Source organism: Lepisosteus oculatus, chromosome 11, assembly GCF_040954835.1.
Source record: "Lepisosteus oculatus isolate fLepOcu1 chromosome 11, fLepOcu1.hap2, whole genome shotgun sequence".
Classification (NCBI taxonomy): Eukaryota; Metazoa; Chordata; class Actinopteri; order Semionotiformes; family Lepisosteidae; genus Lepisosteus; species Lepisosteus oculatus.
Genome location: NC_090706.1, coordinates 7,365,939 through 7,383,577, shown reverse-complemented (window position 1 = coordinate 7,383,577; position 17,639 = coordinate 7,365,939). Strand labels below are relative to the sequence as shown.

Below are 17,639 nucleotides of genomic sequence, written 5' to 3'. Positions count from 1 at the left end.
AGCGAAACGTTTAGCTTCCAGGCACGTTTCGGGCTATGCTGGGCACTTGTCTCAATCTGGCAGTAAACTGTAGACACCACGTGATATCTTAAAAAGCAGTTTTGGGGTCATCTCGTTATAACATCTAACCCGTATCGTTACGTGTGACTGGCGCAACTGCCGTGATGCCTCTGGGCGATGGGCTGCGTCCGTTTGAGTCCGTCTCGCTTGGTCCGGGCGGGATCGCGAAATCAAAGTGCGAATTCATTCAGAGTTCAGATAGGATGCTTAACTGACACGGCGAGCGACTTGGACGGACATCAACTATTTAAAACAATCGCAGCTGACTGCTCGTGATTTAAAACACAGCGTGGAATGAATCAGTCCCATCGTGTCACACACATGAGCACGGTTCTCCAAACGACGGTGCCAGGAGCCAAGAACAGCTCTGCTGCTTTTTCAAATCAGTCCTGTATTCGGCGATTGTCCAACGAATCATTTTGTGGTGTAAATGTGTATTATCGAACGCATAAAAGCACAATTTGACATAAGGTAGCACTTTCAAAGACCTTTCATAATGCTTTTTATCATCAGTATGGGGACAACCAGCTTTATGGTGCAGTATAATGCATAAACGTTCCTACTTTTCGAATCAAAGGGTATAAAATGATATTTATCGTTGAAGTGGAAGGTCTGATTTCACGCCTAAACTGACTACTTCTTATTTTTAATCTTCAAACAGCTAGACAACGGAGTGGTAAAGTCGAGCGGTCGTGCGATTTTCGCAACAGGGCGATTCCAAGCCCTCCCGTGTCAGCTACAGTGTGTCTTTAAGAAAGATGGTACCCCTGGTGTCCACTGCCCCTCCCCCGTTATTTCCCGCCGCTGTGATTGTGAGGGTTGTGTTTAATCCCATTGTTTGAGAGAGATCTCCGCACCAACCACCGTGAGCATCAAACACTGAGGTGGCCAGCTCGCTGCTTTCACATGGAAATCAGGCTGAGCAGTTCACACACAAGAGCCTCTGAGATGCAAAAGGCGTCCGCCAGACCAGCACTCCAGACGGCACGCAGCGCAGGGGACGAGTTCTGAGACAAGTTTCACCGCGGAAACCGAAGCAGACCCGCAATCTCCTCTCGCTGTTACTTTCTGACCAGGAGCTAAGCTTTTAAAAAAATATATTTCGCTGTATTAAGCGCGTCCGGAGTCGGGCGCAACAGCAGCGCGCTCGGACCCAGTTTGCTCAGCGGCGGGCGGGGGTTCAAATTAAAGAACATGAGAAGCTAGTTTCAGGAGCCGCATTGAAAAGACCTCAAAAACGTTTAATTTCCGTTACTTTTTTTCTGGTTCTTTTTTTTTGTGGTTTTGCTTAAATCTACCCACAGACAACTACTTTTACTGAAGAAAGTAACAGGTTTTATTTATTTTTTTATTCTCAATTAGTGGTTGTTGTTAGGGTTTTTTTTTTTGGTGTGTGTGTGTGTTCCGTTCAAAATGTTCAGCGCCGTCGTCCGAGTGAGCCTGTGCGCGCTGCTGCTCTCGCCGGGGCTGTGCGGCGCCTGTCCTTTCCCGTGCGAGTGCTCGGAGGCGGCCAGGACGGTGAAATGCGTCTTGAAAGACCTGAAAGACATTCCCGCGGGCATCCCGGGGTACACGAGGAACCTCTTCATCACGGGGAACCAGATCAGACGAATCGGGCCGAAGTCGTTTCAGGGGCTGGAAAACGTCACCACGCTGTCTTTGAGTAACAACAGGTAAGGCCAGGCATTCGGACTCCACAGCCGAAAATCAGTGTCTCTTTTCCCTTGCCTGTCAGCACGGAATGAATCTTTACGTGTTCCCATGCATTGAAATAACGGCTTTACGGCTTCATTCCCCATGTGCTTGTTTCGACCGGTGTGCTGAATAACACAGCCTGCTTCGTTTGGCGCAGCAGACGTCACCACCCAAAATTTAATTTTGAGCCACAGATAAGTTCAGAAATCGACACCTGTGTGGCAATAATTTGCTTCAAAGATCGGAGTGTCACAATCGGCAGAATTGGAGGTCATAAAATTGGTCAGAACGTCTTTTATTATTCTATTTGTATCACCCCTTTTCATATCTTTCCTCTTTACCGAGAATTAAAAAAACAACAACTTGAAAATAGCCTTACATGTATATATGCAAAAATAACATTGTGTCAGTGGCATGCAGATGTAATCTATAATCTACCTTCCCTAAAGCATCACCCAATACTCTGGTCTCTAACCTTAATTTTAAACGTCGATTTGCTGCGTTTGACGTTAAGTGGAAACAGTTTGTAAGTTGTGAATGTTGCTGATTTTTTAAAAGTTATCTAAATGTCATTTAACGTTTATACTCAAAATGATTTTGTGAAGAACCGCCTTTTGAACAATTTGAATCGCAGATTTAAAATGTGCTGCGCCCTACAAGAAGAGGTTCTTTTATCACCCGGTCTGTCACCTCTTTTTACGCGACCAGAGTGCTTTGATCGACAGCCGGTTTAACCAGGAGTATGATGATCTGTTACATGCTTGTCCTTTACATCTTGCGGGTATAATAGAAGTTCACTTCCATTAGAGAACACGATCAAATTTCTCCATCAAAAAAAAATAATCTCGTTATCCATTTAAAAAATGCTCTGTTATCCAGTTATGACGCAAAACGCCAATTGATTTGGAACATCTTACGAACGATTTGTCAATGTACACACTATTTGTAATACATCTCTGTAAATCCAGCACGTTGTATTAAAACACATCTCAGTCACTTAAAGGTAAAAAGCTTTGTCATATTTGAAACGTTGACCCTATTTCCTCATATATTACCAAGACTTTATTTTTGACTCAATTAGTGTATATTAATATTAAAGATTCAACACATAGTTTCCAGGAAAATGGTTTACCCTCTTCCATTGCATTATCATGGACAACGTATTATTAATTTATTAAAATGATAAGGAGTTTCATCAAGAGATCTAGAATATAGTCAATTTTGAAGAACCAGTTTGAAAACTCCCAACAAACAGCTGCCCATAAAGACTAACAGGCTGGATGAGTTTAGAATAAAGAAGAATTGGTTTATGGGCATGTGCAATTAGTGGTTATGTGCAAAAATGAAAGGTATTGTGCAATTATAGGGGCTTTGGGTGAATGTTTGGGGAAATCAACTTTCACATTCTGGAATACCTGTAATTACTGTGCACGGGTTGAGATCTTTTATGTGACTTTATACTTATTTTGAATGTAATGTTTATATAGACCGTTTGTTTTTTTGTAAGTCTCTGTGTTTGTAAAACATAGCTGCTTGGGTTCAAATAAACCTCAGAGGAATCGGATGATAGAGTATTACCGTACCGTAATGGGGGCGGAATGCGGGGCAGCTGTGAAGAAACATCGAGTCTGGACTGCTCGGCGTCGCGGTCGCCCGCTCTGTGTAACCTCTTTCCCCGTCGCAGGATCAACACGGTGGAGTCGCGGGCGTTTGCCGGCCTCCGCAGCCTGCGGTCCCTGGACCTCAGCACCAACCAGCTCTCCGGCATCCACCCCGAAGCCTTCCTCCTGGAGAACAGCTCCCTGCAGGAGCTGGATCTCAGCCAGGCTCTCTACAACCACTCGGCCGTCACCCCGCTGGCCTCCTCCCTGCGGCTGGGCGGGGGCCGGGGCCTGGGGCGGCTACTCCGGCTGGACCTGTCCGACAACGGGCTGATCTTCCTGCCGCCGGGCATGTTCGCCAACCTGTCGGGCCTGCAGCAGCTGGACCTGAGCAACAACTCCCTGGTGGCCATCATGGACTCCACGTTCCTTGGCCTGGACCTGCGCAAGCTGGACCTCAGCCTGAACGCCTTCAAGACCTTCAAGGAGGACAGCCTGCGGGAGCTGGGGGGACAGAGGCAGGCCCAGATCCTGCTCAGGGACAACCCCTTCGTGTGCAACTGCGACGTCGAGGACTTCGCCCGCTGGCTCAACTCCACCAGCGGGGTGCCGGACGCGGACAGGCTGGTGTGCGTGGACCCCAGGGAGCTCCACAACGTGTCCCTCCTGAGCCTGGGGGAGCTGGCACTGGAGTGCCACGCCAGCAAGGGCGCCGACCTGGCCCTGCAGACCTCCTACGTCTTCCTCGGCATCGTGCTGGGCATCGTGGGGGTCATCTTCCTCTTCGTCCTCTACCTCAACCGGAAAGGGATCAAAAAGTGGATCTACGAAACTAGGGACGCCTGCCGGGAACTCATGGAGGGGTACCATTATCGGTACGAGATCGAGTCTGACCCCCGACTGGCACAGATCTCCACCACCTCTTCAGACTTGTGATACCGAGCACCCTGGGGCCCACGCCCTCTCTTCCTCTCCTTCTGCATAAGGATTTTTCAAATGGATTTACAGGGATTTATTAGACTGGTAAATACACGTATGCTATCTGTACATAAATGTATAAATTTCGAAAATGCACAACTTTTTTCTGGTGGAAGCATGTTCCGAATCGCATTTTCCTTTTCAACTTTTTAAAAAAAAAATGTTCTTCACATGCATGATCCCGGATTATGCTTGGGCATTCCATTTGTATTATTAGGAACCCGTTCATATTGTAGGTGCCGGCCAGTAAAAACAAAGGCATTTAGTACTCTCATGTGGTAGGCAGGTGTTTCATGAGTGCGCTTACTTAGATGTGTCCACCACTGCCAACAGTAGATTTCTGTATCTGGTCATCATGCATATAAGTGCCTTGGTCTATCGGTCCCATGACGTAGCTGGACCACTTTTCTCTGCCTGGCCTTCCTCAGGTGTGACTCAGGTGGTGTACAGAGCTGTGGTGAAGAGGGTAAGAAGTCATTCCCCAGCAGGTATTAATACAATTACTGTACAACTCTGGGTCTCAAAGCATGTTCCATTTAAACTCAGGCCTAGATAATCAATTGCCTAAGCCTGATGATTGATCATGCAGTTTTGACATTCCCTGCAGATCCATATCGTAAAGGTTTTATGGTCCAAATACTAGACAAATTGGTGAAGCATTTTATTGAAGCATTCCTGTTTTCATTCAAATTTAAAGGGAATGTAGATTTGCTTCAGATTTGAGAATTCGGATTTTCTTGCTGTTGTGCCAGTGGTTTTAGCAATTGGGAAGCATCGCTGCATCTTTTGGCAGGCTTCACGTTGTTTTGAATTTAAAGAACCAGTGGTCAAAAAGCTCATTAGCTGCAGGGAAGACCTGAAGAGGAAATGTTGGGAGACCATCTGAAGTATGGAAACTGTTTCTGAATTAGAAAAGGTTTTGTCGACTCGGAGGAGACGACTGGTTCCTTAAATTCAGATTCGACCCCAGAGAAAGTTGAAATGCTCAGATTAAGATAAGGGGACATTTCTTGTTGTTACTTCTTTGATATTTTAAATGTGATTAATTCTGCCGTAATGTGATAGATAAATAAATGAAATGAGGATAAGTACGTTTTTTGGAGAACATGCCTTTGATTTGCATGCACTTGTATGTTTGGAAAAAACAAGCAATAATTTTTTTAAATATTTCTAGTATGAGAACTGCCTATCTAAGGAGATGCATGAGTAACACTTTGTTGATTTCATGTTTCTTGGTCTTTATAACAGAATATATAATTTTAGAGATATATTAATTTGGACTAAATGCCAGTAGTAATTTCTGATTGGATTCTTTACCTTACTGTTTGTTCTGTCCTTACAAACGTTTTCAAAATCATTTTATATGAAACTCTTTATTGGAATAGGCTTGCAGTGAATGAGGAGGTACAAATCAAGCAGAAATGACAAAAGCCAGTCCTCCAGCATATACTGTATATAATTGAGTATGTAAATATCAATCTAGGCTAATTCTTTGACACTTTTAGAATGGCACCACTTTGAAAATAGATCCTGTCCTTGCTTTCAATATTTTAAAAGAGAATTCAGTTACTGAAGTGAAACAATATAAAGATTATTGACCTGTCATGCGAGAAGGTTTAAATTCAATTAAAAATGGGTAAGGGCAGTCAGCGAGTCTTGCTGCTGAAAGAAAGTGTGGCTTTGTAGCACCACAGGAGCAAATATCCTTCACTGTGGCCATCAGACTGTCCTCCAGAACTCCTGCTACACAAATTGTCGTGAATTTGTCATGGCACATCTCGGTGGCCATGGTGCAGCACCAACTGCTGATGATTACATTACAAGATGAAGATGGACATCACACCAGCCAGTAGTGAAGGGTGCTGTAAAAAAAGGTCTCCAGCCTTGGTCATTGAAAGCTCATTGCTATATTCTAAAGATGAATTAGTTCCAATATTCCAGACTTCCCTGGTATGAGCACAGGCAGTCCTTTGGGTGATGACTTAGCCAAATGGCATGAATGTGGTCTTCGAAGATCAGTGATGGGATCTGTGATGATGGGTTCAACATATGGAAAGTGGGAGGGGGTTGCTAGTGTGGACTTGTGAGGAAGGAAGTAACAGGGTAAATACTTGGACCAAGGGCTGTGTGTTTAAAAAGTCTCTTCAATGATGCAAGACAAAGGGAACCCTATAATGACCTCTTCACCCCTAGGAGTTAGGGTTGGAAAATTGGGCTTAGGAGTAATTTGCTTTGTATATCACCATGAAGTTAGTTAAAACGTTAAAATCACTAAGGATAGTTCTATTCTCACATGAGGGCTGGAAGAAAGCCAGAATCAATGTTCATATAAATTTGTTAAATTTCAAACAAGAAAATGACATGGTAGAATTTGTTGCACCCTTGACTGGAAAGCTGATGGGTATTACTTAGAGCTGACTAAATGTACTGTCATGAGTGACCCCAATAGTGGTGATAAGCCATTCGCAAACCCAACACAATTCTAGCAAGACTGGAATGGAATTCTTCACATGAGTTTTTATTTCTGGCTTCTCACCATGTGCTAAACTCTTTTTGAAGTAGGGATTTTCATTTCATTGTGGATTTGTAATCGGGCAAATGGCACAAAATCCAGAGTGCAAGCTCTTACTAATTGTTTTATTGTTCTAATAAGAGATTGGTTCATGCAGTTCTGGTATTAAGGTCTTATGCATTCCAATCTCATGCCGAAGTTTTGATATGTTGTGTGAAAGGAGTAAGCCTATGTTTAGCATGCTGGGAAAAAAAATACAATAAAAAATGATTGTTAATATGACTGTTTTCTTTCCTTAGTGGTAGGCTGAACATCATCCACAGCAATTCGCTCACTGTATTTGCCTTTTTGAATATCATTGCAAAGCCACATTTCATCAATTTATCTTCTGACCACTTCATCCAATACAAAGTTTTGGGGAGCCAGAGCCTATCCCAGCAAGCACCAGGCACAAGGCAGGTCTTTCTGGACCGGACGCCAATCCATTAAAGGGCACACACAGACACACACACTCACATCAGGGACAGTTTTCCCAGAAGCCAGTTGACCTACCAGTATGTCTTTGGACTGTGGAAGAAAACTGGAGCCCCAGGAGGAAACCCACATGAACACAGGGGTTCAGATCTGGACCTGGGGTGCTATCTGCATGGAGTTTTAGTGTTCTCCCCATGTTTGCATGGGAAATGCTCACTACAGCACCACCATGCTGCCCAAGCCACCTTCTGTGTTTTTCACATTTTTGGTGTCCATATGTAAAATTCTAAAGATTCACAAGGCTGATGATTTGTATTTTGGAACATGTTGCCTGCACCTGGGCTGAACTCCAGGGAGCACCACTAATGACATTTTGAGAATCGGGCTCGGTAGATTGAAAAGGGAGGGAACCCAGAGCAGTAATCTTGTCTCTCACAGTCAGACCCACTTAGGCATCCCGTCTGGGCTGAATAAAAAACTGCCTTAAACTCATGCCTTCCTCTCTAACATCAACGGTGCAGGATGTGGAAAACATCCTCTGGCCTACAAAAAAAACAAAGAGTTTGTCAGATTGAAATAATAAAATTTACAAAGAGACCGCTTCGTTTTCCGAAAGAGGATTCTGGTTTTGCACACATTGACATCATTGTGGGTTTACACTGACAGAAGTGTCAGCTACAAGGAGACATGCAGTGCTCTTAAGTGCGAAGATCTATAGTAATATTCTCACAGTGCTGCCTCCATGATCTGATTTCTGTTCTCTTCTGCAGGACTTCTAGTGTAACATAGGAAGCCTGATATCGACAGACCACCGTGTCCTAATTCACCCTATATTTCAAATGCGCTAGCTTGTGTCACTATCACTCTTAATAGAGGCCCACAGTGTTAATACAAGTTGCTTGTCATTTATTGGAAACTCCCAGATTGCCTGAACAGCATTTTTAGATCTGCCCATTACTTAATAGTGAATGTTTAAAAGCACCTTATTAATTCCTAAATAAATGCATAAGCTTGTACATATACCACAAGTTGGTTGTGATAAAACTAAAACTTTTTAGAGACTATATTTTAGACTACACTCAAAAAGACTATTAGCAAAATTATTTATAGGTGTTCCTTATTAATATTTTGAAATGCTGTCCTAACTCTTTCAACAATCGTTTACTGATATCAGTCTGTGAACAAGAGGAGATAAGTGTACATTTTCTTCATTGCATCTTTAGTGCAAAAACAAGAAACTAATGTGGACAGTTTGAGTACCTCTTGCAATGCATGATCGGCTTCATCTGATACATTACACCCTTGACAATACAACATGCCTGATGCCTCAATGGATAGTTTCTCCAGTGCTTAGAGAAACCTTTCCGTTCCACCCAGCTACTAGCACACCATGCTTGGGTCCCAGCTGGCTAGTGACATGACTGGGACTTGAATTGGTGATGTCTGAGCCACAGACCTCACCTTGTGCCCCAGGAGCTCTTCTTTAGCATGTGAGCCACTAGAGAGCACTCTGCAATTCAATTCTTTCCCAATGGACTACTGTGTATGTACTGTATATATGAAAATATATAACAAAGCCTTTGATTTGGTGGCACAGTGGCACAGTGGTTCAATTCCAGTCCTGGTGTTCCATCTGCGTGGAGTTTGTGTGTTCACACCTTGTTCATATGGATTAAAATACTGGGCAACATGGCGACACAGTGATTAGTATGGCAGCCTTGCAGCGCTGGGGGCTTGGGTTCCATTCCTAGGGGTCTGCTTGTGTGGAGTTTGTAAGTTCTCCCTGTATTCACATGGGTTTCCTCTGGGTGCTCTGGTTTCTCCACACAGTCCAAAGACATACCGGTAGAATAACTGCCTTTTAGTTAAACTGTCCCTGGTGCGAGAGTGTGTCTGTGTGTGGACTGGCATCCTGGCCAGGGTGTGTTGTGCCTTGTGTCCATTGCTTGCTGAGGTAGCGTGCCCGTGGCTCTGACTTGGATAAAGCAGTTAGAAAAGGAATGGATGTAAGTCAGTGATCTGTGCATTTTGCTTCCATGTTGCTGTGTACTTTCTGTAGAGGAGCACAGTAGAGACCTCATCTAATTTGATCCCAAATGGTTTTTCCATTGCTGTTCCCAATGCACACAGAGAATGTTTATGGATTGCTTTTGTGTCATTCCAATATTGGGATTTTTAAATACATAAAAGCAGAAACTACCGCAGATCTGAGAAAAGAAAGTTGACTTCACTCTTTTATATTCTCCTCAGTGGCTGGAAAGCTATAAATATATTTTGGAGGCTTTATAAGGCATCCATTTTCAATTTTTGTCTGCAACAATTAGCCCTTTCTGTATGGATCGAGTTCAATTACTCTGAACATCTTGCTACCATTAAGTGGGTTAAATGGCTTTGTTAGTCAATATGGCTTAAAAGTATATATGACATCTGCAAATAATTGAACATCTTAAAAACCACAACAGTCTTTGCTGTAATGATGAAGAGAGCAGCGTTTTGATTCGCCACAGACTTTCGATTGGTAAACAAAGTTTTAAATAACAAGAGCCTAGCTTTGCGTTCAGTCATTTTGCATTTATTTTTGTCTAAAAAAAGGAAACAGTGCAATTGTGACAAATACTCTTCGGTTCATTTTTTTCTTAGACCACGTTATTTCTCCACGTCATTTATTGTTAAGAAGATGAAAGTCAAATCCAGTGTATTTGGAAAATGGATTTCATAGTCAAGTAAATATGCACTTTAGTGAGACAAAAGGTGGCTCACTTTAAATATACATAAAGGAAATATACATATACAACCCAGCATCAGAGCAGATAAGACCACACCTTTTTTCCCAGCTTGGCTTTTCCTGTCCTGTGAAAACCGACGCTAACACTCAAGCAAACGCCTGATATTCGTACCTAGGGAATCGAAACATTACTGAAAAACTCGGGGAGCCATTTGTTAAATTACGTAATTTAAAGACTGTATAACCTGATATTAACAACAGGTTGCTTTATTAATTTACAAATTCTCAAGCAAGCGATGGCTATGAGTGGAAAGTATTCTGCGTAAAACTCAAGGTTGATATTGCCGGCAGAAGAAGGCACGGCGGTGTGCAAATGTGACACTTCACGATGCCGAGAGAACTGTACCAGGTTTGGGCATTGAACTTAAATGTTTATGTCGGCGTCCCCCAAAACCCGTCTCTGCCCTTCGGCGCTTTTCTTGTTCACCCAGCTCGGTCTTTCTCCCTCCCTCTTTTTGATGCTTTATAATGTAATATACAACATTAGTGGGCGAGAACTAGGGAAGAGCTAAAGAAATGGCTATTTCCGCTCCCTTTGTCTTTCTAGCAGGCTTTCTTGATCAATGGTCCTTAACTGCAGTTGATGCTGGGGGGCGGTAGGTACTCCCGGAAGACTCGCATTAACGCCTTCCTTACCCTAACACCTCATTTGTCTCATTAGCAGGGGAATTCGTCTGTTTCATTGACAGACTGCGGTAAGGTTGTTTCCACGGCGCCAGTTTTACTGCTCAAGACGGCTGAAGTATCGACCACGTTATGCCACTATCCCGTTTCAGCTGAATGAACATTACTTCGCACCGCTTTTTATGTACTGTATATTTTAATATGATAAATACATTTTGCAAAGGAACAGGTAATAGGTCCATGCTGAAAAGAGATGAAATAAAACACAACTTTTCGGCTGTGGAGCCTTATTTGGGTGGAAATATACATATACTTCTTCACACACAAAGAAGGCTTCACAGCCGAAACGTTGTGTTTTCTTTCTTCTCTTTTCAGCCTGGAATAAACATATTGTTCCTTTGCAGCCTACGCATGCAGAACTATGATAAATGTTGGCTATTAGCCATGCAATGAAAATGCCTGATCACTTCCCCTAACGTTAGTTGCCACTTTTAAACGCTATATTTGTACAACGAAAAACAACATCAGTACTGAGGAGGAAAAGAGGTACAGCGTCATTTAGAAAATGTGCCATTAGTAACAATCTTCTACCCCATTGCTCAAATTGCTTAATTAAATTTAATCTTAAATTGCTAATGATTATAAAAAAATACAATAGACGTGAAAGAATAATCACAGATCATAAGCCGAGAGGAAAACGACAATTGCACAGTTTCTTGTGGTGGGCGTGCCGTTACAAATTTAATGTCACTGCACAGCCATTTTTCAAGGAGTATCTCACCTGCTTTAGGGAAAAATGATTTCACAACTATTTGTCACGAGTACTTTGGGTACACGTTTGTGGGGTCTCGTAGTTCTAAAAGAGTTAGAACAATAAATAAATAATGTTGTTATTTATACAGGAGACCAGGTAATAGTGTGACGGATTATGAATTAATTACATGTGTCTTTATTTATGACGACTATTTGCAGTCTTCCATCTCTATATATAAAGACGTGCAGCCTGTTTCAGGATTGCCGGTATGAATAGATTTGTCAGCTTCAAAACCGGCATTCACTTCGTCCTTGTCAGAGTCGCCGCAATCCGATGTCTATACCATACACTGAGCGCATCGCCAGTGCTTCGCAGAGAACACACAAGCACACAGGGACAATTAAGAGACACTAATTATCCTAGTCAGCATCATCATTTCGGAGAAAACTAGAGTACTCTAATACGATGGGAACATACAATCATTACAGATAAAAAAAAACAGTCCTGAATTGAGCCCAGGACTAAAGTCGTGCAAGTACAATCCTCTCGTTTTGAAAGTCTAGGTGTACAACAGGATTTTTGTGCGTTTTTTTAAGAGTAACATTGGTACAGTAATAGTGATAAAAAGTCTTCATGGCTTCAACTACCTACTACTAATAATAAAGGGTTGTCATTCCAGTATTTGCATTTGCCTCTAAAGGCTTATTCTAAATAAAGAATAAAATTCTCACAGGACAGGTTTCAAAGTTTCTTTTTGAGAAAAATGGCACCAATTTTCAAAGAAGGAAAAAACTCCCAATTTCCTATCACGTACGAAGAGAGAGAAAAGTAGTTTTATGTATTCACATTTGTCACGCTAGATTTACATCTGTAAATCTTTGCAATGGCTTTCAGAAAAAAAGGATAAGATGAACTTTATTGTCTCTAAGAGGAAACCTTTTATAGACACATAGCACTATTAACTCTGCATTTCAGAACCCCCAAATGTGTTTCAGAATTCAGATTGATTGCTGTTTGGACAAGATCAAATGTCACTTATAGCAAAAAAAGCTTTGAAATTGACCCTGAGTGTCAGTGTAAAGATTGTACTGAATCCACAGTGTGGATTGTAGGATATAGGTTCTGCCTGAACACTGGGAACGTTTTTAATCCAAATGGATTTTTGAAAGACTCTCAATGGAGAGAGGCTTACCTGTCTAAGTGTGCTTGCTTTTTCATTTTTTAACCATCACTTCTGCCTTCCTGAGGAATTCTAAGTGTCAGCAGGCAATTTAAACTGGAGCAGCACTCTGTCTCCTCAAGCTAATTTAATTCCAGCAGTGGCAACAGAGGGTTAATGGTGTGAGCATAGGTTTTATTTTGCAGCAACAGCAAAAACGATATTTAAAGTACAGGAAAACCGACTTTCACATAAAGGGTAGCCGACAAGACATAAAAGAGATACATTGGCAGTTCTGGGTGAGTATGAAACTGCTGGATTTATGAGAAGAATGCTAATTTTAAGACTTCAACCACAACAATATTATAATGTCCCACAGATGTCTCCCAAAAACGTAACCCTAAGCTTTAATTAAAGGGGTGTGTGCATCTTTTGAAGTCATTGTTTCAATACAGCGGGTATGTAACCAGAGACAAGTTTCAAAATCCCTCTTTGAGGTTGCTGTGGAGGAAAAGTGGAGACTATTTTCGCTGAGCAACTCTCACTGAAGTTTCTTTTTCATCTAGCATGTAGTTTGTTTTAATATTCTTTTTCCAGTTTTCAGTTTTGTAGCATAAACACACACAACTTCAGCTGTGTCAGCACTGCCTTAGTGTTCAATGTAAGATATATATATAAAAAAAAACAAAAAGATGTACTTTTATAGTCTCTGCTGCTGTATATATTGCAGAGGGTACATTACACAGTCAGCGATCTCATGTTTTCCGGCCAGAAGCCATGTCACCCCACAACCCACAACAGGTAGCCAACTGAAGCTCAGCAGGTGTGAGTCTGATCCGGACCTGAATGGAGACCTCTTGGGGAAAAACTAAGGTTGCCATTGGAAGAGGTGTTAGTGGGGCCAGCAGGGGGTGCTCACCCTCTGGTCTGTGTGGGTCTTAATGCCCCAGTACAGTAACGGGGACACTATACTGTAAAAAGGCGCTATCCTTCGGATGAGATGTAACACTGAGGTCCTGACTCTCTGGTCATTAAAAATCCCAGGGCGTTTCTTGAAAAGAGTAGGGGTGATATCCCTGGTGTCATTGCCAAATTTCCCCCTGGCCTTTACCAATCACAGCCTCCTAATAATCCCCATCAATGAATTGGCTTCACCACTCTGTTCTCAGTGTGAGCTGAGCGTACTGGTTCATTATTGCTGCCGTCACATCATCCAGGTGGGGCTGCACACTGGTGGTGGTGGAGGGGAGTCCCCATTACCTGTAAAGTGCTTTGAGTGGAGTATCCAGAAAGGTGCTATATAAGTGTGAGGAATTATTATATTAAAATATACAGCACTTTCACACTACAGAATAAATCAATTGTGACAAAGCACAAAGCAGAAACTTGAGCACTCACAAACCCATCTGTACCTGGCAGCAGGCCTTGTGTGCCACGCAGTGCCAAATATAAAGGGTCATGCTGAAGGTATATTCCTGCCCTTTTATAGTCACGAACATATTGTGATCCATGCTCATACAATTCAGGAGTCTTTTGTCACAGTTTATGATTTTATTCTCTTGCAGTGCACAAATGGCGCAGTGCAGAAAACAAAAGACCATCATTAATGCTCAGTTCTCATGTATCACAGGTGGAGAGGTAGCACTGGAGGGAAGGATGAAACCAGCCATCCAAAGCCTGGAAAATTAATGGAATTTTGAAAGTCATACAGCTGAATATGACAGTAAAACACAGAGGTGTTGTGAGACTAAACTCGCAGAAATCCATCCATCCATCCATCCATCCATCCATCCAGTTTCTAACTGCTTTATCCAGTTCAGCGTCGTGGGGAGGCCAGAGCCTATCCCAGCAAACAACGGGTGCAAGGATACACCCTGGACACCAGTCCATCACAGGACACACACACTCACACACCCTGGATGGGACTCCAGTCCATCACAGGACACACACACACACCATGGACAAGACACCAGTCCATCACAGGACACACACACACACACACACACACTCACACACCCTGGACAAGACACCAGCCCATCACAGGACACACACAGACACACACACTCACACATCCTGGACAAGACACCAGTCCATCATAGGACACACACACACACACACACACACACACACACTGTGGACAAGACACCAGCCCATCACAGGACACACACAGACACACACACTCACACCAGGGCCAACTTTCCCTGAAGTCAATTAACTTACCAGTATGTCTTTGGACTGTGGGAGGAAAGCAAAGCACCAAGAGGAAACCCAAAAGAACACATGGAGACTAAGAAGCTCCACACACGACGGTAATCGAACTGGGATCCCAGCGCTGTGAGGGTGAATGAATATAAAACATTTTTAAAAATCAATATATATTTAAAAGGAAAAAGGTAAAAAGCATTCAGGTTACTTCTACTATGTTTGAAAAGAATAGCTTCATGAAAGGAGCTGCTCACTATAGCTCAATCAGCTTTGCATCATTTGTATGCACAGTGGTCCGTTTCCACCTATGATTCTATATTGTGCATTTTTCTTTACTTACTGCCTCTCCGTGTAAGGTACTGTCCGTTACTTCTTAATTACGTACAGAATCGTACCACCATCTGCTCTTTTTTTAATAAAAGAATTGTCTATGTCTTCTATTTTTATGAAATTGCACATCTTATATTCCGAAAATTCCAAATGTTTGTTTTTTAAAATTATAATAAAACATAAATCATTTGGTACGTGTTTTTTATTTAGATTCTAATTGTACAAACCAGTGCATCACATAATAGTATTCTGCATAAGACACAAAGACAGGAAGAGAGAAACTTTATAATTTACACTATAGAAATAAATTAAAGTGCTTTAGACATTAAACTGACAGCTAAGCAAATATTTATTGGTGAAGTAATGCCATTGGTTTTCAATTGTGTTTGTTGGCATGTATTGCAAGCTCTAGGGATAGAGTGCATTCATGTATTAAAAATATTACTTTGGCCTTTTTCTATGAAGGAAAAGCACTTTTTGAATTTTCCCTACTTCATTATCTTACAATATTTATCAATACTGATGTATTGTGGGCAAGGCTTATATATCTTACCCCAGAATGCACTGCCAGGAAGAAAAGACAGAAAATTCCCATTGTTCCAAAAGGGCTAATTAAGGCACCTCAGGCAAAGCATCTGGTCCTGCTTGGTAAATGTCATTTTTGTGTGTATAGACCCAAAGGAGCATGACCTTAATAACTGCAGCAGGACCACAACAAGATACACAACAACAACAACGCAAGGTAGTTATGAAGAAAAACAACTAGAGTGGATCTAAAACCAATTCATAGCCTCAACCAAGTCAATTTCATAAACCATGCCCAGCAGAACGTCCTACATCCGCAGGCTGAAGGAAGAGACCCTTTTAAGTCTTTGAGAGAGCAGACCATGAGGGGAACGTATGCAAGTATTCAAAATTCAAAAACATCAGCCAATCAGACACCTTGATAATGATCAGTCAAACACGAACTTGAGGACATACGTAGAAACTACTGAACTGCATGTGGCCATGCATTTAAAACCGAGTTGTGGGGGTGTGGAACAACTTACCTACACATGTTGTTGAAACTGATACCCTGATGTCTTTGAAGAAATGGCTGGATGAGATCCTAGGATGAATTAGGTATTAATTATCAAATGGGCTAGATGGCCTCCTCTCATTGGGAACTGGTCTTATGAATTGGTAATGAAATACGAGTAGCTGTGTCAGGCAGTTGTTGCATCAAAGATAGTATCAATATAGGAACAGGTAACAGGTTTATTCCATGCTGAAAAGAATAGAAAGGAAACAACATTTTGGCTGTGGAGCTGTGGAGGTGTGTGGAGAAGGCTCCACGGCCGAAACATTGTGTTTCTGTTCTTTTCTTTTGAGCATGGAATAAACCTGTTACCTGTTCCTTTGCAGCCTATGCATGCTGACGTAGCTACGTACTTGAACTAGTATCATTATAGCCTTGAAAAACAAAGCAATTCCCAACAAAAGCATTGAAGAACCATCATTTTAATATCAAGGTTACCAGCCAGAATTTGCCTTATCAGGAAATGTCTCATCTGTTCAAAATGTTTTATTGCACAGATGTTCCACATCGCACGCAGTGTTTTTCATGGGTGAGAGAATGTATTGGACTCAAAGTGTAATGGATTGTTACTCTATAAATGTGTGTTTGGCTGTATTGATTTTTGCGCAATTGGAATAGGAAGGTGCAGGCACAGCCCAGTGTGTTGAACACACGTCCCACATCACACAACTCCAAAAACAACAGTCACAAGATAAATGTATTTGCAGATGATGTGGCCATTAACTAGGTGTACCTTTGAGACTGTAGACTGTTTGTCAGGTGGTATTGTAGAATACCACCCTGACAAAAGGTGATTGTTGTATGTTTCACAACGTTAGATAACTTTACCCTTTGGTGCAGATGGATATCCACTTCTCGAACTGGTGCCTGCAGTGAGACCTTTGTGTCATACTTGTATTTGATGTAGCTGTGTGTCTTCTTCAGAGATGATAAGTGCTTCCTAGAGTTGGCCAGGTGGTGTCACTTCTGATGTAGATGAACAATACCCTGGACTAGGATCAAAGGTCGCACTGAATATCTGCCCAGTGTTCCTTTGAATAATACATTCGCAATAATTTAATTTTACTAGCAACCCACGATTATTTATTCATTCTAATTTCCTGTGTCATATTTTAGGACTCTTTAAATTCAACTGCTTCGTCATTTTATTTTATTTTATTTTATGTGTATATGAGATGTGTTTGACGACCTGCAAATATGTCTCAGAACTTGCAGTACATTTCTAAATGACATGCAGAGATTAACAGCTCCGTGAATTTGCCTCCCCCACAGACAGCACAAACGATGAAACCCGTTTGAGTCTCGTTTCTGCCGTTGTATGTAACGTTTCTGCGGCTTTCTTTCCCGAAATAGAGCGCCTTGTTTTTTCGGAGTCGTGACGTCA

At 42.0% G+C, this 17,639-nt stretch overlaps 1 protein-coding gene and 1 long non-coding RNA gene across 2 annotated transcripts; one reads left to right on the top strand and one right to left on the bottom strand.

Annotated features, from left to right (window-relative positions):
• Positions 1 to 878: 878 nt before the first annotated feature.
• tpbg1b (trophoblast glycoprotein 1b) lies at positions 879 to 7,125 on the top strand. The gene is made up of 2 exons (XM_006631400.3): positions 879 to 1,733; positions 3,440 to 7,125. The coding sequence occupies exons 1-2, from the start codon at positions 1,474 to 1,476 to the stop codon at positions 4,290 to 4,292; spliced, it is 1,113 nt and encodes a 370-aa protein (XP_006631463.1). The 5' UTR covers positions 879 to 1,473; the 3' UTR covers positions 4,293 to 7,125.
• Positions 7,126 to 14,240: 7,115 nt separating this feature from the next.
• LOC138241892 (uncharacterized) lies at positions 14,241 to 16,287 on the bottom strand. Its single transcript, XR_011191179.1, has 3 exons — positions 16,227 to 16,287; positions 14,863 to 14,974; positions 14,241 to 14,319 (listed from the first exon to the last, which is right to left on the bottom strand). It is a non-coding gene; the product is annotated as an uncharacterized lncRNA (long non-coding RNA).
• Positions 16,288 to 17,639: the final 1,352 nt, after the last annotated feature.